This window comes from Hyla sarda (genome assembly GCF_029499605.1).
Source record: "Hyla sarda isolate aHylSar1 chromosome 1 unlocalized genomic scaffold, aHylSar1.hap1 SUPER_1_unloc_21, whole genome shotgun sequence".
In the NCBI taxonomy this organism is placed as follows: domain Eukaryota; kingdom Metazoa; phylum Chordata; class Amphibia; order Anura; family Hylidae; genus Hyla; species Hyla sarda.
In genome coordinates, this window is record NW_026607583.1 from 49,225 (window position 1) to 76,120 (window position 26,896).

The 26,896-nt window shown below is 44.2% G+C and overlaps 2 protein-coding genes across 2 annotated transcripts in view; one reads left to right on the forward strand and one right to left on the reverse strand.

The window, feature by feature from the left end:
* The window catches only part of LOC130298114 (uncharacterized), a 99,115-nt gene that overhangs the window by 5,642 nt on the left and 66,577 nt on the right, over positions 1–26,896 (forward strand). The window contains 7 exon segments of the mRNA XM_056551009.1: positions 749–875; positions 959–1,023; positions 1,190–1,436; positions 9,289–10,332; positions 13,466–14,459; positions 15,229–16,576; positions 26,399–26,440. Coding sequence (XP_056406984.1) covers positions 749–875; positions 959–1,023; positions 1,190–1,436; positions 9,289–10,332; positions 13,466–14,459; positions 15,229–16,576; positions 26,399–26,440 — 3,867 coding nt within the window.
* On the reverse strand, positions 23,181–24,174 carry LOC130298112 (DNA damage-regulated autophagy modulator protein 1-like). Its single transcript, XM_056551008.1, has 2 exons — positions 23,967–24,174; positions 23,181–23,880 (listed from the first exon to the last, which is right to left on the reverse strand). Exons 1-2 carry the CDS (start codon positions 24,089–24,091, stop codon positions 23,280–23,282), a joined length of 726 nt encoding a protein of 241 aa, XP_056406983.1. The 5' UTR covers positions 24,092–24,174; the 3' UTR covers positions 23,181–23,279.

Sequence of the window (26,896 nt, forward strand, 5' to 3'; positions counted from 1 at the left end):
GGACATTATACAGTAATGGAGGGGTCTGGTGATGACTGAAGAGGTGACCCTGCTGGGACATTATACAGTAATGGAGAGGTCTGGTGATGACTGGAGAGGTGACACTGCTGGGACATTATATAGTAATGGAGGGGTCTGGTGATGACTGGAGAGGTGACACTGCTGGGACATTATACAGTAATGGAGGGGTCTGGTGATGACTGGAGAGGTGACCCTGCTGGGACATTATACAGTAATGGAGGGGTCTGGCGATGACTGGAGAGGTGACACTGCTGGGACATTATACAGTAATGGAGGGGTCTGGCGATGACTGGAGAGGTGACACTGCTGGGACATTATACAGTAATGGAGGGGTCTGGTGATGACTGGAGAGGTGACACTGCTGGGAATGCTGGGACATTATACAGTAATGGAGGGGTCTGGTGATGACTGGAGAGGTGACACTGCTGGGACATTATACAGTAATGGAGGGGTCTGGTGATGACTGGAGAGGTGACACTGCTGGGACATTATACAGTAATGGAGGGGTCTGGTGATGACTGGAGAGGTGACACTGCTGGGAATGCTGGGACATTATACAGTAATGGAGGGGTCTGGTGATGACTGGAGAGGTGACACTGCTGGGACATTATACAGTAATGGAGGGGTCTGGTGATGACTGGAGAGGTGACACTGCTGGGAATGCTGGGACATTATACAGTAACACCACTGGAGGGGTCGGGGTGATGACTGTATCATTATGTGTCAGGTTCCTATAAGGTGTCAGGACGTGGCGGTCTATTTCTCCATGGAGGAGTGGGAGTATGTAGAAGGACACAAGGATCAGTACAAGGATCAGGTGATGATGGAGGATCAGCAGCCCCTCACATCACCAGGTAATAGACATGACTATATACACACGTCCTCTCATTATTTGTATGTAAAGAATGAATTCAGTCTCTGTATGTGTTCCCTACAGTCAGATCCAGTAAGAGAACAGATCCAGAGAGGTGTCCCCGTCCTCTTCTTCCACAGGATGATCAGGTAGATGGAGATATTCCCTATGATCTGTAGAAGGGCTGTGAAGCTCTTGTGGTCAGTCCCCTCACCCTCCATGACTCCTCATCTCCTGCTCATCTATAATATCCCACATGACTTCTCCTACTGTCTGATGACTTTTACAATATTTCTTCCACATCTTATGCATCAGGAAGAAGAGACAGATGTGGGCAGTTATGAGCAGTATAAGGAGGACATTCCTACAGGAAAAGATTTAATTTATAATACTACAGATGTAAAGGAAGAAGAGGAGACAGATGTGAGCGGTGATGAGCAGTATAAGGAGGACATTCCTACAGGGGAAGATCTGATCTATACTAATGCTCCAGACACAATAGTAAAAGTAGAAGAAGAGACAGATGTGAGCGGTATTGAGCAGTATGAGGACATTTCTACAGGTAATCGCTCATGTGTGTATCCTACATTATAGTTCTTCTCCACCAATCCTTAGTATAAACACTTCTGCGGCCTCCTCCCCTTCTGCTCTGTAGGTGCAGCCTATGTATCCTTATGTCCTGTACAATTTTTAGGGACTTTCATCCTTCTTCTGATGACTGGGTTATGCTGATCCATCACTTGGGTGTTCATAGATACGTTTTACTTTAAAGTTTTTGTCTGCTAAAGTTTTTTGATTAAAGACATCTAAACAGTATAGAGCACCATGGAAATAAGGGAGCAGAGACACCTGTCAAAAACTGGGAACAAGGAGGCGCTATACACAGAAAAGAGGAAGGGGAAACATGATAGAGAAGGCAGAGGATGGAGAAGACAGGCGGTAGAAAGGTATATACAATAGGGTGGGCAGAGGGAGGAGAAGACAGGCGGTAGAAAGGTATATACGATAGGGTAGGAGGAGGATGGGGAAGACAGGCGGTAGAAAGGTATATACGATAGGGTAGGAGGAGGATGGAGAAGACAGGCGGTAGAAAGGTATATACGATAGGGTAGGCGGAGGATGGGGAAGACAGGCGGTAGAAAGGTATATACGATAGGGTAGGAGGAGGATGGAGAAGACAGGCGGTAGAAAGGTATATACGATAGGGTAGGAGGAGGATGGGGAAGACAGGCGGTAGAAAGGTATATACGATAGGGTAGGAGGAGGATGGAGAAGACGGGCGGTAGAAAGGTATATACGATAGGGAGGGCAGAGGATGGAGAAGACAGGCGGAAGAAATGTATATACGATAGGGTAGGAGGAGGATGGAGAAGACAGACGGTAGAAAGGTATATACGATAGGGTAGGAGGAGGATGGAGAAGACAGACGGTATAAAGGTATATACGATAGGGTAGGCGGAGGATGGGGAAGACAGGCGGTAGAAAGGTATATACGATAGGGTAGGCAGAGGATAGAGAAGACAGGATGTAGAAAGGTACGGTATATACAGTAGGGTAGGCAGAGGATGGAGAAGACAGGCGGTAGAAAGGTATATACGATAGGGTAGGCGGAGGATGGAGAAGACAGGCGGTAGAAAGGTATATACTATAGGGTAGGCGGAGGATGGAGAAGACAGAAGGTAGAAAGGTATATACGATAGGGTAGGAGGAGGATGGGGAAGACAGGCGGTAGAAAGGTATATACGATAGGGTAGGAGGAGGATGGAGAAGACAGGCGGTAGAAAGGTATATACGATAGGGTAGGAGGAGGATGGGGAAGACAGGCGGTAGAAAGGTATATACGATAGGGTAGGAGGAGGATGGGGAAGACAGGCGGTAGAAAGGTATATACGATAGGGTAGGAAGAGGATGGGGAAGACAGGCGGTAGAAAGGTATATACGATAGGGAGGGCAGAGGATGGAGAAGACAGGCGGTAGAAATGTATATACGATAGGGTAGGAGGAGGATGGAGAAGACAGGCGGTAGAAAGGTATATACGATAGGGTAGGAGGAGGATGGAGAAGACAGGCGGTAGAAAGGTATATACGATAGGGTAGGAGGAGGATGGAGAAGACAGGCGGTAGAAAGGTATATACGATAGGGTAGGAGGAGGATGGAGAAGACAGGCGGTAGAAAGGTGTATACGATAGGGTAGGAGGAGGATGGGGAAGACAGGCGGTAGAAAGGTATATACGATAGGGTAGGCAGAGGATGGAGAAGACAGGCGATAGAAAGGTATATACGATAGGGTAGGCAGAGGATGGAGAAGACAGGCGGTAGAAAGGTATATACGATAGGGTAGGAGGAGGATGGGGAAGACAGGCGGTAGAAAGGTATATACGATAGGGTAGGCGGAGGATGGAGAAGACAGGCGGTAGAAAGGTATATACGATAGGGTAGGCAGAGGGAGGGGAAGACAGGTGGTAGAAAGGTATATACGATAGGATAGGCAGAGGATGGGGAAGACAGGCGGTAGAAAGGTATATACGATAGGGTAGGCGGAGGATGGGGAAGACAGGCGGTAGAAAGGTATATACGATAGGTTAGGCGGAGGATGGGGAAGACAGGAGGTAGAAAGGTATATACGATAGGGTAGGAGGAGGATGGAGAAGACAGGCGGTAGAAAGGTATATACGATAGGGTAGACAGAGGATGGAGAAGACAGGTGGTAGAAAGGTATATACGATAGGGTAGGAGGAGGATGGGGAAGACTGGAGGTAGAAAGGTATATACGATAGGGTAGGCGGAGGATGGAGAAGACAGGAGGTAGAAAGGTATATACGATAGGATAGGAGGAGGATGGGGAAGACTGGAGGTAGAAAGGTATATACGATAGGGTAGACAGAGGATGGAGAAGACAGGTGGTAGAAAGGTATATACGATAGGGTAGGAGGAGGATGGAGAAGACAGGCGGTAGAAAGGTATATACGATAGGTTAGGCGGAGGATGGGGAAGACAGGAGGTAGAAAGGTATATATACGATAGGGTAGACAGAGGATGGAGAAGACAGGTGGTAGAAAGGTATATACGATAGGGTAGGAGGAGGATGGAGAAGACAGGCGGTAGAAAGGTATATACGATAGGTTAGGCGGAGGATGGGGAAGACAGGAGGTAGAAAGGTATATACGATAGGGTAGACAGAGGATGGAGAAGACAGGTGGTAGAAAGGTATATACGATAGGGTAGGAGGAGGATGGAGAAGACAGGCGGTAGAAAGGTATATACGATAGGGTAGGAGGAGGATGGAGAAGACGGGCGGTAGAAAGGTATATACAATAGGGTAGGCGGAGGATGGGGAAGACAGGCGGTAGAAAGGTATATATACGATAGGGTAGGAGGAGGATGGGGAAGACAGGCGGTAGAAAGGTATATACGATAGGGTAGGCAGAGGATGGGGAAGACGGGCGATAGAAAGGTATATACGATAGGGTAGGAGGAGGATGGAGAAGACAGGAGGTAGAAAGGTATATACATAGTTAGTATGGTTGAAAAAAGACATACATCCATCAAGTCCAACCAAGGAATTGAAGAGACGGGTGTAATGGGATAATGGGAAGGGATGTAGTTTTATATTTCTTCATAAGCATTAATGTTATTTTGTTCCAGGAATGTATCTAATCCTATTTTAAAGCTGTTAATTGTTCCTGCTGTGACCAGTTCCTGAGGTAGACTGTTCCATAAATTCACAGTTCTCATGGTAAAGAAGGCGTGTCGCCCCTTGAGACTAAACTTTTTCTTCTCCAGACGGAGGGAGTGCCCCCTCGTCCTTTGGGGGGGTTTAACCTGGAACAGTTTTTCTCCATATTTTTTGTATGGGCCATTTATATACTTATATACATTTATCATATCCCCCCTTAAACGTCTCTTCTCAAGACTAAACAATTGTAACTCCTTTAATCGCTCCTCATAGCTAAGATGTTCCATGCCCCATATTAGTTTAGTCGCGCGTCTCTGCACCCTTTCCAACTCCACAGTGTCCCTTTTATGGACAGGTGACCAAAACTGAACAGCATATTCCAGGTGAGGCCGTACCAATGCTTTATAAAGGGGGAGTATTATGTCCCTGTCCCTTGAGTCCATGCCTCTTTTTATACATGACAATATCCTGCCGGCTTTGGAAGCAGCAGCCTGACATTGTGCTATTCTGTAGTCTGTGATCTACAAGTCACCCAGATCCTTCTCTACCAGTGACTCTGTAGGAGGAGGAGGATGGAGAAGACGGGCAGTAGAAAGGTATATACGATAGGGTAGGAGGAGGATGGAGAAGACAGGCGGTAGAAAGGTATATACAATAGGGTAGGCAGAGGGAGGAGAAGACAGGCAGTAGAAAGGTATATACGATAGGGTAGGCAGAGGATGGAGAAGACAGACGGTAGAAAGGTATATACGATAGGGTAGGCAGAGGATGGGGAAGACAGGCGGTAGAAAGGTATATACGATAGGATAGGCAGAGGATGGGGAAGACAGGCGGTAGAAAGGTATATACAATAGGGTAGGAGGAGGATGGAGAAGACAGACGGTAGAAAGGTATATACGATAGGGTAGGAGGAGGATGGAGAAGACAGGCGGTAGAAAGGTATATACAATAGGGTAGGCAGAGGGAGGAGAAGACAGGCAGTAGAAAGGTATATACGATAGGGTAGGCAGAGGATGGAGAAGACAGACGGTAGAAAGGTATATACGATAGGGTAGGCAGAGGATGGGGAAGACAGGCGGTAGAAAGGTATATACGATAGGATAGGCAGAGGATGGGGAAGACAGGCGGTAGAAAGGTATATACAATAGGGTAGGAGGAGGATGGAGAAGACAGACGGTAGAAAGGTATATACGATAGGGTAGGCAAAGGATGGGGAAGACAGGCGGTAGAAAGGTATATACGATAGGGTAGGAGGAGGATGGAGAAGACAGACGGTAGAAAGGTATATACGATAGGGTAGGCAGAGGATGGGGAAGACAGGCGGTAGAAAGGTATATACGATAGGGTAGGAGGAGGATGGAGAAGACAGACGGTAGAAAGGTATATACGATAGGGTAGGCAGAGGATGGGGAAGACAGGCGGTAGAAAGGTATATACGATAGGGTAGGCAGAGGATGGGGAAGACAGGCGGTAGAAAGGTATATACGATAGGGTAGACGGAGGATGGAGAAGACAGGCGGTAGAAAGGTATATACGATAGGGTAGGCAGAGGATGGAGAAGACAGGCGGTAGAAAGGTATATACGATAGGGTAGGCGGAGGATGGAGAAGACAGGCGGTAGAAAGGTATATACGATAGGGTAGGCGGAGGGAGGAGAAGACAGGCGGTAGAAAGGTATATACGATAGGGTAGGAGGAGGATGGAGAAGACAGGCGGTAGAAAGGTATATACGATAGGGTAGGCGGAGGATGGAGAAGACAGGCGGTAGAAAGGTATATACGATAGGGTAGGCGGAGGGAGGAGAAGACAGGCGGTAGAAAGGTATATACGATAGGGTAGGAGGAGGATGGAGAAGACAGGATGTAGAAAGGTATATACGATAGGGTAGGAGGAGGATGGGGAAGACAGACGGTAGAAAGGTATATACGATAGGGTAGGAGGAGGATGGAGAAGACAGGCGGTAGAAAGGTATATACGATAGGGTAGGCGGAGGGAGGAGAAGACAGGCGGTAGAAAGGTATATACGATAGGGTAGGAGGAGGATGGAGAAGACAGGCGGTAGAAAGGTATATACGATAGGGTAGGAGGAGGATGGAGAAGACAGGCGGTAGAAAGGTATATACGATAGGGTAGGAGGAGGATGGAGAAGACAGGCGGTAGAAAGGTATATACGATAGGGTAGGCAGAGGATGGAGAAGACAGGCGGTAGAAAGGTATACATGATGGGTAGGAGGAGGATGGGGAAGACAGGCGGTAGAAAGGTATATACGATAGGGTAGGAAGAGGATGGGGAAGACAGGCGGTAGAAAGGTATACATGATAGGGTAGGAGGAGGATGGGGAAGACAGGTGGTAGAAAGGTATATACGATAGGGTAGGAGGAGGATGGAGAAGACAGGCAATAGAAAGGTATATACGATAGGGTAGGCGGAGGATGGGGAAGACAGGCGGTAGAAAGGTATATACGATAGGATAGGAGGAGGATGGAGAAGACAGGTGGTAGAAAGGTATATACGATAGGGTAGGCGGAGGATGGGGAAGACAGGAGGTAGAAAGGTATATACGATAGGGTAGGAGGAGGATGGAGAAGACAGGAGGTAGAAAGGTATATACGATAGGGTAGGAGGAGGATGGAGAAGACAGGCAATAGAAAGGTATATACGATAGGGTAGGCGGAGGATGGGGAAGACAGGCGGTAGAAAGGTATATACGATAGGATAGGAGGAGGATGGAGAAGACAGGTGGTAGAAAGGTATATACGATAGGGTAGGCGGAGGATGGGGAAGACAGGAGGTAGAAAGGTATATACGATAGGGTAGGAGGAGGATGGAGAAGACAGGCGGTAGAAAGGTATATACGATAGGGTAGGAGGAGGATGGAGAAGACAGGCGGTAGAAATGTATATACGGTAGGGTAGGAGGAGGATGGAGAAGACAGGCGGTAGAAAGGTATATACGACAGGGTAGGAGGAGGATGGAGAAGACAGGCGGTAGAAAGGTATATACGATAGGGTAGGAGGAGGATGGAGAAGACAGGCGGTAGAAAGGTATATGCGATAGGGTAGGCGGAGGATGGGGAAGACAGGAGGTAGAAAGGTATATACGATAGGGTAGGCAGAGGATGGAGAAGACAGGCGGTAGAAAGGTATATACGATAGGGCTTCATAACAGAAAGTGAAGTGCTGGCACTGCTCTCCCTCTATATATTCTCCCTTAAGTAGTCTATATGCGCACTCTAGCTAGCAGCGTATCTTCATGTGGTGGTGCTCATGTACTGCGATAGTGATAAGATAAATGCAAATCCATATAGTTAAGAAGAAAGTACAGGCAACTCACCACGTTGTAGTAACTTCGTGTTTATTACTGGGACATGCAGGTAAAGCGGCTCCACGCCACACCGGGATGCCGAACACTAGTGCGTTAACCGATTAATCGGTTAACGCACTAGTGTTCGGCATCCCGGTGTGGCGTGGAGCCGCTTTACCTGCATGTCCCAGTAATAAACACGAAGTTACTACAACGTGGTGAGTTGCCTGTACTTTCTTCTTAACTATATGTATATACGATAGGGTAGGTGGAGGATGGAGAAGACAGGCGGTAGAAAGGTATATACGATAGGGTAGGAGGAGGATGGAGAAGACAGGAGGTAGAAAGGTATATACGATAGGGTAGGAGGAGGATGGGGAAGACAGGCGGTAGAAAGGTATATACGATAGGGTAGGTGGAGGATGGAGAAGACAGGAGGTAGAAAGGTATATACGATAGGGTAGGCGGAGGATGGGGAAGACAGGAGGTAGAAAGGTATATACGATAGGGTAGGAGGAGGATGGAGAAGACAGGAGGTAGAAAGGTATATACGATAGGGTAGGAGGAGGATGGAGAAGACAGGCGGTAGAAAGGTATATACGATAGGGTAGGCGGAGGATGGGGAAGACGGGCGGTAGAAAGGTATATACGATAGGGTAGGAGGAGGATGGGGAAGACAGGAGGTAGAAAGGTATATACGATAGGGTAGGTGGAGGATGGAGAAGACAGGCGGTAGAAAGGTATATACGATAGGGTAGGAGGAGGATGGAGAAGACAGGAGGTAGAAAGGTATATACGATAGGGTAGGAGGAGGATGGAGAAGACAGGAGGTAGAAAGGTATATACGATAGGGTAGGTGGAGGATGGGGAAGACAGGCGGTAGAAAGGTATATACGATAGGGTAGGAGGAGGATGGAGAAGACAGGCGGTAGAAAGGTATATACGATAGGGAGGGCAGAGGATAGAGAAGACAGGTGGTAGAAAGGTATATACGATAGGGTAGGCGGAGGATGGGGAAGACAGGAGGTAGAAAGGTATATACGATAGGGTAGGAGGAGGATGGAGAAGACAGGCGGTAGAAAGGTATATACGATAGGGAGGGCAGAGGATAGAGAAGACAGGTGGTAGAAAGGTATATACGATAGGGTAGGAGGAGGATGGAGAAGACAGGCGGTAGAAAGGTATATACGATAGGGTAGGCGGAGGATGGAGAAGACAGGCGGTAGAAAGGTATATACGATAGGGTAGGAGGAGGATGGAGAAGATGGGCAAATCATTGGATTTGTAGTGTAGTGTTTCGAACGTGCTGGACTTTGTAGTGCTACCAATGTTGTTGACACAATGCACAATCAGAACAAATCACAATGATCGTTGGATGGTGAATGTTCCATTATGTCAAATTTGGCCATTTTCGTCTGTTTTATTCTCTGCAGATTCTTGTACCAGGAGATCAGAGGAGAATCTTATATCTTCAGATTATAAAGCAGATGATGATATCACACAAGATACATATGAAGAACATTCCATTATCCCAGATACACCCTCAGCCCTTCACAGCCAAGATCTCTCATCTCATCCTTATATACAGGTCCTGTCTTCTCACTCATCACAGGATGTTCAGCAAAATAAGGAGATCTTATTATCATGTTTTACTCAGAAAACAGATGTTGTCCAACATCAGAGAAGTCACACAGGAGAGAAGCCAGTTTCATGTTCAGAATGTGGGAAATGTTTTACTCGGAAATCCTATCTTACTGAACATGCAAGAATTCATACTGGAGAGAAGCCATTTTCATGTTCAGAATGTGGGAAATGTTTTACTCGGAAATCATATCTTACTGAACATGGAAGATTTCATACCGGAGAGAAGTTATTTTCATGTTCACAATGTGAAAAGTGTTTTACTCAGAACTCAGATCTTGTTAGACATCAAAGAACTCACACAGGGGAGAAGCCATTTTCATGTTCAGACTGTGGGAAATGTTTTACTCACAAATCAAATCTTGTAAAACATCAAAAAACTCACTCAGCACTGAAGCGATTTCCATGTTCAGAATGTGGGAAAAGTTTTTCAGAGAAAACAGATCTTGTTCAGCATCAAAGAAATCACACAGGGGAAAAGCCATTTTCATGTTTAGAATGCGGGAAATGTTTTACTCGAAAACCATATCTCACTGAACATGAAAGAACTCACACAGGGGAGAAGCTTTTTTCTTGTTCAGAATGTGGGAAACATTTTACTCAGAAATCAAGTCTTGGTCGACATAAAATAACTCACACAGGAGAGAAGCCATTTTCATGCTCAGAATGTGGAAATTGTTTTACTAAGAAATCCAGTCTTGTTTATCATAAAAGATCTCACACAGGGGAGAAACTATTTTCATGCTCAGAGTGTGGGAAATGTTTTACCCGGAAAACACAGCTTATCAAACATCTAAGAATTCATGCAGGAGAGGAGACAATTCAGAGCAAGAAATGATGCAGATAACACATCTATATATTAACCATGTACATAGGATATCTGACATTTATACATATATCATATACTGCATCTCCAAACTTGTTCCCAATTGTTAATAAAAGTTTTCTTTTAGAACGTAGTCACCGATCCAGCGATGTCATCACTATAGTTTACATGGTAGTAAAAGAGTGTGATATATGGTTGTGATTAGAGATGAGCGAGCTGAATTCGGCAAACACTGAACCAGCTCTAGTAGCATATGCCGTAATCTGTATCTAGCCTGTCGTTCTGTAGCATTTCATATATTTCCGCAAACACAGTCAGTACTCATTGTGCTGTCATTTCTGCCAGTCAAAAAGTGTGTTGAAGTTACACGTATCTAGCCTGTAGTGTAAATTCAAGTCGGTTGCATTTCATATTGTTCCACAAACACCTTCAGTCCTCATAATAGGAGAAGAGTGTGATATATGGTTGTGATATTCACTGCTCCTCATGGAGAAGTCCCAATGGACATACTCCATAACCCATCCAAACAGTGGTCTGTCCATTGGCAGTCAAGTTTTACCCTCTAAGCCAGTGTTTCCCAACCAGGGTGCCTCTAGATGTTGCAAAACTACAACTCCCAGCATGCCTGGACAGCCTTTGGCTGCCTTTGTGTAAGCTCTGCTGAGACAGTCTTAAAGGGATACTCCAATAGAAAAAAAAATTCAAATCAACTGGTGCCAAAAAGTTAAACAGGTTTGTAAATTACTTCTGTATGCTCCAGAGGAAGTTCTTTTCTTTTTGAATTACTTTTCTGCCTGATCACAGTGCTCTCTACTGACACCTCTGTCCATGTCAGGAACTGTCCAGAGTAGGAGCAAGTCCACACAGCGAACCTCTCTTGTTTCGGACAGTTCCTGTCATGGACAGAGGTGTTAGCAGAGAGCACTGTGTTCAGACAGAAAGGAACTACACAACTTCCTTTGCAATATACAGCAGCTCTGATAAGTACTGGAAGGATTAAGATTTTTTTAATAGAAGTAATTTAGAAATCTGTTGAACTTTCTTGAGCCAGTTGATATGAAAAAGAAAAAATTTTAGGCGGCGTTCATTAACCCCTTCCTGACCTATGACATACCTGTACGTCATGGGTGGCAAGGTGTTCCCGACCCATGACATACAGGTACGTCATGAACATTACTGCCGCTACTCGCGGCATCCCGCAGCGCCCGGAAAGATGGTGGCTATCACTGATATCCAGCCATCTTACCATGCGACCACGGGGGGTTTCATCCCCCACCCCCCCCCAGCGATCGCTGCTATCAGCTGGTCAAATCTGACTAGCTGATAGCAGCGCGGTGTGTGAGTCCCGATCACGGGGAGCGGGACACACACCGCTCTGCTAAGTGTCCCTGACCCGTCCCCCGGCGTCACTTACCCGTCCGAGCGGTGTCCCGAGCGGTCCCGGCGTCCTCCATGCGGTCCCGGCTGCGCTGCGTCCCGGAGTTGAGTTTCCGGCAGCAGTGCGGCATCTTCATTGGCAGCAGTGAGATCGCCGTAAAGCGATCTCACTGCTGCCTCTGAGAGTTTCAAAACTGCAACTCCCAGCATGCCCAGACCGCCTTTGGCTTTCTGGGCATGCTGGGAGTTGTAGTTTTGCAACATCTGGAGGTCCACAGTTTGGAGACCACTGTATAATGGTCTCCAATCTGTGCTCTTCCAGATGTTGCAAAACTACAAATCTCAGCATGCTCAGTCTGTCCAGGCATGCTGGGAGTTGTAGTTCTCTAACATCTGGAAGAGCACAGATTGGAGACCATTATACAGTGGTCTCCAAACTGTGGACCTCCAGATGTTGCAAAACTACAACTCCCAGCATGCCCAGACTGCCCAAGCATGCTGGAAGTTGTAGTTCGGCAACATCTGATCCTTCAGATATTGCCGAACTACAACTTCCAGCATGCCTGGGCAGTCTGGGCATGCTGGGAGTTGTATTTTTGCAACAACTGGAGGCACACTAGTTGGGAAACATTGTCCGTTTCCTACCTCAGTGCCTCCAGCTGTTGCAATTGTTGCAAAACTATAACTCCCAGCATGCACTGGCAGACCATGCATGCTGGGAGTTGTAGTTTTGCAACAGCTGGAGGCACACTGGTTTGGAAACACTAAGTTTGGTTGCAAAACACTTGAAAGTTTATTACTTAGGAGCTTGGTCGCCGAGCAGAAAGCAGCATGGAGTGAGAGCTCCGGCTCATCTAGGGGTATTAAAGCGGCAAAACACTACTTTATGCTCTGGAAGAGAGACCACCGACACTCTGTATAGAGGGGAGACAAGGTGACCTTTTACCTGATAAATAGATTTGCTGTGGAACTGCTGTGGAGAGCTCTGGAGAAGCCGCATTGAGTACGGACCTGCAGGTGACCAGCCGCACGATACCATCCCCCTGCTTCCTGCCTCGCTCTCCGGGTGAGCACATTAACTTCACCGCTCTTCACCGCGACGGAGATATTGAGGGGATCTCTCCCCCTTCTGTTCCTGCGTGAGGTGTGCGGCTTCTTGGTCCATGGTGCCGGCGTAGCAGCTCTGCATCCACAGCCCCTGGTGCGCGAGGTCACAGGAGCGCGAACCTTCAGCACAAGCCCGGAAGAGAAGCACTGACGGCCATCTTAACTACACTCGCGCTGCTGCCACAGCGCTTGTACAACGAGACCCAGCCTCCGGTACTCACACCACTAAACTGCAACCAAAGCTAAGTACTTTAATTCGGGGAATACTACAGGACTCTGCCAAACAAAGGGAGCGCTGCTGCGCTTGTCCCTTTTCATATTGGACACATACTAAGGGGCTGTGGGGTTTTACACCAGCAGATTGGCAATACAGGCCTCCCTCCCCTGCTAATCACATGTGGATTTCTTTGAACAACTGATCCTTCAGATCAAGTATATCTGGGACCCTCTTGCCATACAGCATCAGTCTCCTTACATCCCCTATTGCACTAAGGCACCCCCTACACACATCTAATACCTAACACAGGGTTAGAATTTCCACCCAAGTGCCAGTGATATGACAAGGCAAAGACCTAGCCTTCCGAACCTAAAAATACCCTCAGATACCCAGAGAGAATATAATTACACTCCAAAAAGAGACTGTAGTTCTTCCATTAAAGGCAATTCAAACAAAAATATGTCTTCTGACAAAAAGAAAAAAGACCGAAACCAATCTACAATTACCACTAGAAATAAATTTGCTGCATTGGAGGACATACAGGATTTTGATGAAACAAGTTTAACCGCTACTAATCCCAATTATGCTACCTCATCCCCTTCCAATAGCCCTGCAAAACAAAAAGCTAAATGGGAGGATGACTCTACCAAAAAATCCTCACAACATTCGCAGGAGATAGATTTTGAAGAAGCTATGGGTACACTAAACACAACCGAAGTAGCCGCTTCTGAATCCTTCATCAAAGAAACTATGTTAATGCTCCATAAAGCCTTCAAAAGAGAATTTGCTACTGCTACCAGCGAAACAAATAAAAGAATTGAAGTGGTGGAGGATAAGATTCAACACATAGAAACAAAAGTTGGTGAAATTGCAGAAGCCCACAATAATCTTGTAGATGATCACAACTCCACAAAAAACGAGATAGAAAAATTGCGCATGAAGGTAGCAGACATTGAAGACAGAAACAGACGCAACAATGTCAAATTTAGAGGAATAAGCGAAGAATATACTCCCGACATGCTGCAAAAATACGTTAAAGACTTCATTAAAGCTTTGGTTCCTGAAAGTACTACACATGACTTAATAATTGACAGAGTCCACAGGCTCCCAAAGCCGAGAGGCCTCCCTGATGCGATCCCTAGAGATGTTATCGCCAGAATCCACTTCTTCCACACAAAGGAAAAACTACTGAAAAATATGAGAAAAAAGAAATCTGACATCCCGATACTTTACAAAGATATCCAAGTTTTTGCAGATTTATCGCAATATACCCTTCTAGCAAGAAAGCAACTACAAGACATTACATCGACCCTCAGGAAAAACTCCGTCAATTACAGATGGGGTTTTCCGACCAAACTCATCATTAACTACGACAACAAGACGTTCCTGATAAACTCAGTCGCAGACGGAGAAGATCTACTGAAAAAATGGGGACTGTCTGAATGCTCCTCCTCGACATCGACAAATGCAGACCTAACTTGAAGCATATAATATCCTCCTTCCCAGGATAACATTCTCATATTCCAGTGTCAAACACAGAAGATTACCCCCGTGACACTCTATGTAGTAGTCTAATGACTTTCTTTTATATTTTTCTTATTTTTCACTTTTATGACATGTCAGACTTCCCCCAGTCTGCGCAGAATTTATACCTCTGCACTTTTCTTTTTTATTATCTGGTTATTTTATCATTTTGTTGTATCTGTTGTTTTGTTTTTCTAGTTTGGGAGCACATTATAACGACACTTTGTTGTGAAAATTGTTTGCGTGATAGGTGGACCTCGGACCCTGCCTGCTCCTTATCACCTTATTACTCATTTATGGTAAGTGCTACGTTACTCACACTTGAGGTTGACACAATATGAGTATAAAATTTTGCTCGCACAATGTGCGGGGCCTGAATAGCCCCCACAAAAGGTCCTTCATGTGGTCAGATTTAAAAAAAGCCTCTATTGATATCGCGTGTATTCAAGAGACTCATCTTAAAAAAGACAACCATCCAAACATCTCACATAAAAATTTCCCACATATTTATCTGTCTAATGCACCGTCTAAGAAAGCCGGGGTGTTGATAGCAATTAGGGATTCTGTAACCTTTATAGAACACACCTTAATTACTGATAAAGGTGGTAGATATATAATATTAATATGTACTATTAATAACGTACTCTTCACTATAATTAACGCCTATGCTCCGAATTCTAGACAGATACATTTCCTCAACTCCTTACTGAAAAAAACTCGTAAGAATTCGCAAGGCAAAATAATTTTATGCGGAGATTTAAATGCAATCAATACTGCCTCTCTAGATTCCACCTCAGTTTCTACCTCTCCGTCAGTTCAACTAAATGGTTGGCTTAATGACAATGAGTTACTAGACGTGTGGAGGTGCATGCATGACAATGAGAGAGATTATACCTACTATTCAACTCCACACAATGTATATACGAGGATAGATTATTTTATTACCAACATTTGGTCCATCAAAGATGTCATTAAATGTGATATTGGATCAATATCGTGGTCGGACCATGCGCCTCTATACTTGCTCATTGACATACCCAACTTCCCTTCCAATGTATATCAGTGGAAAGTTAATTCATTTGTCCTAAACAATCCTAATACTATTGAGATACTAAGAGGTGAATTGACTGAATTTTTTGAGATCAATGCAAATTCTGTCCCTGACCCGACCACTTTATGGTGCTCTCATAAGGCGTATGCTAGAGGTATCATTCTGAAACACACGGCCAAGGCAAGGAAACTATACAACAAAGATATCTCATTAACGTTAGATAACATTAAATTATTGGAAGCCGAACATAAATTAGACAATTCTAAACTTGATACCCTACTATCCCTTAGGTCACAACGTTTAAAAATAGCTAAACTGCTGCAAGAAAAATTTGACAAATACACTAAACACTCAAGAACGAATCTCTATCAAAACCTTAATAAACCGACTAGTTTAATGGCTAAACTAGCTAAACACAGACAATCGAAAAATAGACTCCCTTTCCTGAATCCCCCGGATGGTTCCCCTAAAATATTTCATCCACAAAAAATAGCTGATAAAATAAGCGAATATTATAGCAACCTCTATAATTTAGGTAACGATCATAACATACCCCAGCCGGACATAACACAAATCCGCGACTACCTAAAATCCTGCAACATAAAAACTTTCTCACCTGAAGACGCCAATATCATCTCCCAACCGTTCACTATAGACGAAATTCATAAAGCCATAGACTCACTTAAAAAAAGAAAATCTCCCGGCCCAGACGGCTTCAACGCCGAATATTACAAATTGATGTGCCCAGTCTTACTTCCTCACTTGGTCTCCACGTTTAATAGTGTTTTACAAGGTAAACGCTTTCCTCCTGAAATGGTGAGGGCCACAATCGTTACCCTACCTAAAGCAGGGAAAGTCCCAGATTGGCCTACTAACCTGAGGCCCATATCATTGTTGAATGTGGACATCAAACTATATGCAAAAATCTTGGCCAATAGGCTCTCTCATAATCTTCCAGATGTGATTAGTAAAGATCAAGTGGGATTTGTGAGGGGACGCTTGGCTGAGGATGGCATTAGGAGAGTGATAGATTTGATATCAGTTGCAGATAAATATCGGACGCCTTCTCTGCTCCTCTCTTTGGACGCGGAGAAGGCGTTCGATCGAGTACATTGGCTCTTTGCCAGGGAGACCCTCCGTAGATTTAACCTTCCTGATACGTTCATACATGCTGTTTGGGCCCTATATGGAGACCCTTCGGCTTCTGTGTATGTCAATGGCATACTGTCGTCTCCATTTAAGATCACCAATGGAACTAGACAGGGATGCCCTCTATCTCCGCTGATTTTCATCATGGTCATGGAGACTTTGGCATCTAAAATCAGGGCAGACCCATGCATAGAGGGTATCACCGTGGGGGATATTCAACATAAAATCAGTCTATATGCAGATGATGTTTTACTTTTATTATCGAACCCCTTGAAATCTTTAACTGCAGTTAGATCCCTTATTAAGGTTTTCGGCAGCCTTACATATTACAAAATCAATGAATCGAAATCTAATATCTTAAACATAAACCTTCCCACTCAAACTGTTACCCACATCTCCTCCTTGTTCCCATATAAATGGGCTAAGTCTCACATCCCTTATTTGGGTATAAATATCACTAACTCCCACTCCACCTTAATCGAGGCTAATGTCCCTTCGTTTACCCATTCATTACATTTAGAATTGAACACAATGTCTCAAAAATATTGGAGCTGGTTGGGACGTAGAGTGTTGTTTAAAATGCTTTACTTACCCAAAATTCTATACTTATTCAGAACCATCCCATTGAACATCCCGAATAAATTAATCATCAAACTACAATCATTACTCTCTAAGTTCATATGGGGAGGGAACCGCCCAAGAGTGGCTGCTGGCGTTCTCCAAAAATCGGTAGCTAATGGAGGTTCGGGAGTCCCCAACCTAACGGCATATAGATCAGCTATCGCTGTCAAACAATCTCTGAAATGGATTGAAGAAACCTCAACTAGACCCATATGGGTAGATATTGAGTCTTCCTATTCAGCTATCAATGACTGGGGCGACCTTTGGCTCAACCCCGACAAAGTTAACTCCTTGATAAAACCCCTCCTACCAACTACAAAATTCTCCTTACAAATTTGGTATAGTGCGCTAAATACAAAAGGCACGAATCTGTTACTTGTGCAACAAAAAATTCCCTTTAAGTCTTTATCCTATTATATAAAAGATATCTCTATAGACCTATGGACTAATCTAGGTGTGAAATACATAGGGGATGTGCTTGAGGGTCCTTCCATTAAAACTTTCCGCCAATTACAGGACATCTTTGGTATACCAGAATCTGAAAATCACACTTATGATAGAATTGCCCTATATTTGAAAAAATATAACAATTCCATATGTAAAACCCCACAATGCCTATCAGACTTAATGGGTTCATCGTCCTTAAGAAATAAACCGGGACTGGGCTTATTATATCCATTTTTTAATAATGATACATCCCCATCGAAAACCAAATATATGCTGAAATGGGAGGAAGAATTGGGCAGAATATTCCCTATCTCAATGTGGTTGAAAGCCCTCCATATAGGCAGACATTTTTCCAGGTGTTCCAACCACGGCGAACAACTGGAGAAACTATATTATCGATGGTACTTCACCCCAAAAAGATTGGCTACTATATATTTGGAGCAAGACCCTGTCTGTTGGAGGGGATGTGGGATGATCGGGTCCTTGTCCCATATCTTCTGGAAATGCCCAAAACTGACTAAGATAAAAAGCGATTTATTATCTCTTTTACAAACCCTTTCCCCGACGATACAAATTATCCCTAACGAACTGGCCCTTCTCATGTTGGGCATTGATGGTTTTCCCAATAGAATCCAGTTCCCGATTTGCCACATTCTGCACAATTTCAGGTTATCGATCGCCAGAAAATGGAGGTCATCTGAAATTCCAACTATTGCAGAAATTATTCACATGGTGAACTATAATTTACTTTTTGAAGAGGTGATCGCTAGACAAGAACATAAAACAGATGCTTTTCGGAAACATTGGGATTTGTGGATCAACCAATTTAACAGTCCATAAACATTTTCTTATTGTTGGGTTGCTTCTCCTATCCATAAACGCAGGTTTATGACGGTCTATTTTCTCCTTAATATTTGACCACATCTATTCATTCATAAACGGAGCAAGGTGGGGTCCGAGGAGGTCCGCAGTTCTAGACTAAATTGGGTAAGATACCTTCTTACTTGTTTATTAATGCCATAATGCGCACACTTCTAGAGTTGTGGTTGTCTTCATGCTGATGTTTCATACTAGGTGTCATTGGCGATATATATGCCTCTTAAAAGAAATGCTCCTTTTTTAGTTCTGTTTGGTTCAGTATTGCTTTATATAGTACTACATCATTATTCTCCTTAGAGTCAAACACTAACTTAGTTTACGATTCCATATGCTGACTATCAGTTTTATTGTACTCATTCATATGTACCACATATAGTGTTGTAACTTATAATGATGTAACTGTTTCGTTTACATGTATTCTATTTCCTGAAAATACTTAATAAAATCCTATTGAAAAGAAAGTTTATTACTTAACTTAGTGTTTCCAAACCAGCGTTCCTCCAGCTGTTGCAAAACTACAACTCCCAGCATGCACGGACAGCCAAAGGGCATGCTCGGAGTTAGCAACAGCTGGATGTTTGCCCGCCCCCCCCCCCCCCCCCCAATGTGAATGTACAGGGTACACTCACATGGGCGGAGGTTTACAGTGAGTGCTGCAAGTTTGAGATGGCACAAATTTTGCGCTGCAGCTCAAACTTCCAGTGGCAAACTTGCTGTGAACCTCTGCCCATGTGACTGTACCCTAAAAACACTACACTACACTGACACTAACCTAAAATAAAAAGTAAAAAAACACTACATATACACATACCCCTACACAGCCCCCCTCCCCCCAAAAAATGAAAAACGTCTGGTACGCTACTGTTTCCAAAACGGAGCCTCCAGCTGTTGCAAAATAATAACTCCCAGTATTGCCGGACAGCCATTGACTGTCCAGGCATGCTGGGAGTTTTGCAACAGCTGGAGGCACCCTGTTTGGGAATCATTGGCATAGAATACCCCTATGTCCACCCCTATGCAAATCCCTAATTCAGGCCTCAAATGCGCATGGCGCTCTCTCACTTTGGAGCCCTGTCGTATTTCAGAGCAACAGTTTTGGGACACATATGGGGTATCGCCGTACTCGGGAGAAATTGCCTTACAAATTTTGGGGGGCTTTTTCTTCTTTAACCCCTTATGAAAAGGTGAAGTTGGGGTCTACACCAGCATGTTAGTGTAAAAAAATAATTTTTTTACACTGACATGCTGGTGTTGCCCTATACTTTTCATTTTCCCAAGAGGTAAAAGGGAAAAAAAGACCCCCAAAATTTGTAACGCAATTTCTCCCGACTACGGAGATACCCCATATGTGGGCGCAAAGTGCTCTGGGGGTGCACAACAAGGCCCAGAAGGGAGAGTGCGCCATGTACATTTGAGGCGATTTGCACAGGGGTGGCTGATTGTTACAGCAGTTCTGACAAACGCAAAACAATAAATATGTGACCCCATTTTGGAAACTACACCCTTCACGGAATGTAATAAGGGGTGCAGTGAGCATTTACACCCCACTCGTGTATGACAGATTTTTGGAACAGTGGTCTGTGAAAATGAAAAATAAAATTCTTGATTTGCACAGTCCACTGTTTCAAATATCTGTCAAACGCCAATGGGGTGTAAATGCTCACTGCACCCCTTATTAAATTCTATGAGGGGTATTGTTTCCAAAATGGGGTCACATGTGGGGGGGGTCCCCTGTTCTGGCACCATAGGGGCTTCCTAAATGGGACATGCCCCCCAAAAACCCTTTCAGAAAAACTCACTCTCCAAAATCCCATTGTCGCTCCTTCCCTTCTGAGCCCTCTACTGCGCCCGCCGAACACTTTACATATGCATATGAGGTATTTCCTTACTCGAGAGAAATTGGGTTACAAATTTTTGGGTGATTTCTCTCCTTTTACCCCTTGTAAAAATTCAAAAATTGGGTCTACAAGAAAATGTGTAAAAAATGAAGATTTAGAATTTTCTCCTTCACTTTGCTGCTATTCCTGTGAAACACCTAAAGGGTTAAAACACTTACTGAATGTCATTTTGAATACTTTGAGGGGTGCAGTTTTTATAATGGGGTCATTTATGGGGTATTTCTAATATGAAGACCCTTAAAATCCACTTCCAACCTGAACTGGGCCCTGAAAAATTACGATTTTGAAAATCTTGAGAAAAATTGGAAAATTGCTGCGGAACTTTGAAGCCCTCTGATGTTTTCCAAAAGTAAAAACTTGTCAATTTTTTTATGCAGACACAAAGTAGACATATTGTATATGTGAATCAATATGTAATTTATTTGGAATATCCATTTTCCTTTCAAGCAGAGACTTTCAAAGTTAGAAAAATGCTAAATTTTCAACATTTTCATGAAATTTTTAGATTTTTTACCAAGAAAGGATGAAAATATCAGTGAAGTTTTACCAATAACATAAAGTAGAATATGTCACGAAAAAACAATCTCGGAATCAGAATGATAAGTAAAAGCATTCCAGAGTTATTAATGTTTAAAGTGACAGTGGTCAGATTTTCAAAAAATGCCCAGGTCCTGAAGGTGAAAATGGGCTGGATCATGAAGGGGTTAAAGGAGTAGTCCAGTGCTGAAAAACATCCCCTATCCCAAGGGTAGGGGATAAGTTTCAGATTGCGAGGGGTCCGACCGCTGGGGGCCCCCGCGATCTCCTGTATGGGGCCCTGGCTCGCTGGCCAGATAGCGCGTGTTGACCACCAGACGAAGCGGCAGCCGACACGCCCCTTCAAAAAAAGCGCTATGGCAGAGCCAGAGATTGCCAAAGGCAGAGCTGCATCAGTCCCCCAAAACATTTGAGTTCCTGGATTTAAATATCTATATTCAGGATGGCTGTTTGCATACTGCCACCTATTTTAAGGAACTACCTCGACTTTAACAGTTGCCATCGGAAACAATGGAAGAAGAACATTCCATTCGGTCAAATGAAAAGAATCCGGAGGAATTGTTCTTCCACACAAAAATGCCAGCAACAACTAGATAACCTGGAGAATCGTTTTATACAAAAAGTGTATCCCAAACCCCTTATACAAGGAGCACGCCAGAGAGTGGACGAATTAGAACAAAGTGCTTGCTTGGAAAATAATAAGCAGGGTAATGCAGAGGGAGGTTATAATGATGAATTTGATTCTGGTTTTCTAACTACCGTATATACTTGAGTATAAGCCGACCAGAATATAAGCCGAGGCCCCTAATTTCACCCCCCCCCCCAAAAAAAAAAAAAAAAAAAAAAAAAATCTATCTATCTATCTATCTATCTATCTATCTATTATATATATATATATATATATATATATATATATATATATCTATATATATATATATATATATATATATATATATATATATATATATATATATATATATGTTATTGACTTGACTATAAGCCTAGGGTGGGAAATACCTCATCCCCCCATGTAATCATCCAGACTCCCGTCATCATCCCCCCCCCTTCATCATCATCGCCTGTCAATCCCTTCATCAGTGGTTTTCAACCTGCGGACCTCTAGATGTTGCAAAACTACAACCCCCAGCATGCCCGGACAGCCATCGGCTGTCTGGGCATGCTGGGAGTTGTAGTTTTGAAACCTCTGGAGGTCCGCAGGTTGAATACCACTGCGGCCTTCATCATCATCCCCCCCTTAATCATCATCCCCCTCCCTTTCATCATCACCGCCTGTCAATCCCTTCATCAGTGGTCTTCAATCTGCGGACCTCCAGATGTTGCAGAACCACAACTCCCAGCATGCCCAGACAGCTATCGGCTGTCCGGGCATGCTGGGAGTTGTAGTTTTGAAACCTCTGGAGGTCCGCAGGTTGAAGACCACTGTGGCCTTTTTGTTTTGTACTCACCTCCCCTTGGCAGAAAGTTAGGGTGAGCTGGTCCTAGTGATGTTGCCTTGACGACGACGCACAGGGACGTTGTGCATGAAGAGGGCCCTCCGGTGAAAATGGACAGCCCGGAAAGACTATCCCTCCCCACCGGATGGTCCCTGCAGCATAGATGGCCCGGACCAGCTCACCCTAACTTCCCGCTGTGGAGGGGGGGGGGGGGTGAGTACAAAACAAAAGAGGGGGGGGGGAGGCCTGGATGATGACGAAGGCCGAAGTGGTCTTCAACCTGCGGACCTCCAGAGGTTTCAAAACTACAACACCCAGCATGCCCAGACAGCTGATAGCTGTCTGGGCATGCTGGGAGTTGTAGTTTTACAACATCTGGAGGTCCGCAGGTTGAAGACCACTGAAAAGGGATTGACAGGCGGAGAGATCACTCGAGTATAAGCCGAGGGGGGCGTTTTCAGTACGAAAAATGGTGCTGAAAAACTCGGCTTATACTCGAGTATATACGGTAGGTATTACACATCACACACTAATATTTTTTTTTTATGTTTTTTATTTTTTTGTATAGGTAATATTACCAGCTCATATTATTTTTTGTATAGGTAATATCACCAGCTCATATTATTTTTTTTATGGTTTTCCCGTGTCCTGTGCAGTATCTCTCCCAGAAGTCCACTTGATGGCCCCCGTGGTGGTCTACACCCCGAAGTCATCAATTCTTACTCTAAGAGAGAGTTTGCAGCTGTTCCTGGAGACGGTTAACATTAACCTCTGCATGGTGGAATAATAGGTCACGATGTTTATCAGGATCAGTAGAAGCATCACCCACTCGATGATTATGATGGTGATTTCACGGATCTCGTCCCAGTCTTCATCATCATAGAATAATTCCTGTAATGTTTTATATCCAAAGTAGAAAATTGCGCAGGTAAAAGTCAGGCCACAGCAGGTGCATCTACTATGGTGGATGACTTTGTTTGCTCCTGGTAATTTATACATCTGGATGGACTGCCCAAGGTAGTATAAGGCTTCACATGTAATGGAAATTATCGTGCTGACAAAGTGTATCCTGGGATATTCTTCGGGGGACAATACATGCATGACAGCTGTACCAAAACAGGAGGCCCACACAATGGCCAGCAGGATCCTCTGGATCAGGACCTGATGACCCCTGAACTCTTCAGTATGCATAACCATATACTTATAAATAAGAAAGGTTAGTACCAAAGTGCCAATGGATGTCCCTATGAAACCAATTCTCAATAATATGTTTTCAGGAAAGAAATTTCCCACGTCACTGTGAAGGAAAAGAAACCAATGTTATTATGGATATTTCCTCACTCCCAACCCATGAAATAAGAATCTTGTGCTTGTTTATCTTACCTGATGTGCATCAGTGGCGAGGCGGCATGGCCGAGGACGACCGTCACGATGTAGCTGGTGGCAAGCCAGGCCGCACACCAAAACGCCAACAGAAGGGGGACGAACCCCAAACCTTTTAGCTCCATCTCAGTCAAGAAGAAGAAATAGAAGTTGCTAATCGCACTGTAACAATCTACAGAATGAAGGCTCGGGCGGCTGTCAGTGGAATGTCAGGACTCCAGCTGTCTATGACATCACATGTCTGATGTCACGATGACTGCTTGTTTCTTAGAGCTGCCATGATTTAGTATTTGCTATGGACAGAACCTGATGTTGCTACTATGGACCTTACAGACCCCAGAACCCAAGTAATTAGTGCAGGGGCTCCATTTTGATCATCTCATATTTCACATTATTTGAGTTCCAGGGCTCGGATACATTTGCACCCTCTATAGCAGTGGTCTCTAAGCTGTGAACCCCCAACCGCTGCAAAACCACAACTCCCAGCATGCCCGGACAGCACCTTTGCATAAGGAAATAGTCTAATTAAACTTTTCTTATATATAGACTCCCCGACATCTCCAAGGATAAGCATCTAAGGGTCTCGTTCGATCTTAATGTTATACCTTTTTTCAATAAGATCGATGATTCCAAAATGTATGAATATAGGAATAATTCCATATAAGATACAAAAAGTTAGCATCCTCCATTTCTGGAAAAGTTTCTGAGTTGCCCAAAGCAACCAATCAGATTGCTTCCTTCATTTTTCAGAGGTCTTTTAAAAAATGAAAGAAGCGATCTGATTGGTTGCTATGGGCAACTGTATAACTCTTCCTCTACACTGGTTTTGATGAATCTCCCCCATAGAGAGAGATTTATCAAAACCTGTCCAGAGGAAAAGCTGCTGAGATGCCCATAGCAACCAATCAGATTGCTTCTTTTATTCTTGAAAAAGCCTATGAAAAATTAAAGAAGCGATCTGATTGGTTGCTATGGGCAACTCAGAAACTTTTCCTCTGGACAGGTTTTGGGTTTTGATAAATCTTCCTCTATGGGGGAGATTCAGCAAAACCAGTGCAGAGGAAGAGTTGTGCTGTTGCCCATAGCAACCAATCAGATTGCTTCTTTCATTTTTGAAAAGGCCTCTGAAAAATGAAGGAAGCGATCTGATTGGTTGCTATGGGCAACTCAGAAACTTTTCCAGGAAAGTAATGTTTAACCACAACCAGGGGCGGATGCGGAGTCTAGTCTCGGGAGGGGCACTATTAGAGAATTTTGCATTGGCGCACAGAAAATAAGGTGTTTCTTAACCCCTTAAGGACGCAACCCTTTTTCACCTTAAGGACTGGGCCCTTTTTTCGCAATTCTGACCACCGTCACTTTACGAATTAATAACGCGAAAACACTTTTACCGAATATTCTGATTCTGAGATTGTTTTTTCGTGACATATTCTATTTTATTTTGGTGGTAAATTTTCGGCGTTACTTGCATCCTTTTTTGGTGAAAAATACCCAAATTTAATGAAAATTTTGAAAATTTAGCATTTTTCTAACTTTGAAGCTCTCTACTTGTAAGGAAAATTGATATTCACAATAAATTTTATTTTTCTTCTCAAGTACAATATGTTCACTTTATGTTGGCATCATAAAATGGACATATTTCTGCTTTTTTTTAAAAAATTAGAGGGCTTCAAAGTAGAGAAGCAATTTTCAAAAATTTCATGAAAATTGCAAAATCTGAAGGGACAGATGTTACAGAACTACAACTATTTAAATAAAAACAAAAAAAAACGTATAGGGTTCCCCGTATTTTCATTCTCAGCACAATACCAACCAAACAGCAACAGCCTGACGTTACCAGAGTGGGCGGGGACCATTGTTACTGGCCCTCCCCAGCCTAAATAACGCCAGCCTGTTACCGCCTAGGCCCAGGAGCACCATTTTTGACGCTCCGGGCCTGTTGGTACCGGCGATTCTGGGAGTGATGTCACATGACCTCATTCTTATCTATGTAATTTCAGATGGATATGACTGGAGAGGTGAGGGATTCTGGGAGTGACGTCACATGACCTCATTCTTATCTATGTAATAACAGATGGATATGACTGGAGAGGTGAGGGATTCTGGGAGTGATGTCACATGACCTCATTCTTATCTATGTAATAACAGATGGATATGACTGGAGAGGTGAGGGATTCTGGGAGTGAGGTCACATGACCTCATTCTTAGCGATGTAATAACAGATGGATATGACTGGAGAGGTGAGGGATTCTGGGAATGTATGTAGTGATATTAATGTATCTCTCTATACACAGGATTATACAGTAGTGAAGAAGTCCTCTAGTGGGCTCTGTCGGGCCCCTGTGTGTGAAGGATGGGGAAGAACCCTGAGCCCAATCCCAGGGCCCCCACCTCACTCCCTGATACATGAGGAAATGGATGAACAGAAGATCCGAGAACTCATCAACAAGATGATGGAGCTGCTGACTGGAGAGGTGACCCTGCTGGGACATTATACAGTAATGGAGGGGTCTGGTGATGACTGGAGAGGTGACACTGCTGGGACATTATACAGTAATGGAGGGGTCTGGTGATGACTGGAGAGGTGACACTGCTGGGAATGCTGGGACATTATACAGTAATGTAGGGGTCTGGTGATGACTGGAGTGGTGACACTGCTGGGATATTATACAGTAATGGAGGGGTCTGGTGATGTCTGGAGAGGTGACACTGCTGGGACATTATACAGTAATGGAGGGGCCTGGTGATGACTGGAGAGGTGACACTGCTGGGATATTATACAGTAATGGAGGGGTCTGGTAATGACAGGAGAAGTGACACTGCTGGGAATGCTGGGACATTATACAGTAATGGAGGGGTCTGGTGATGACTGGAGAGGTGACACTGCTGGGACATTATACAGTAATGGTGGGGTCTGGTGATGACTGGAG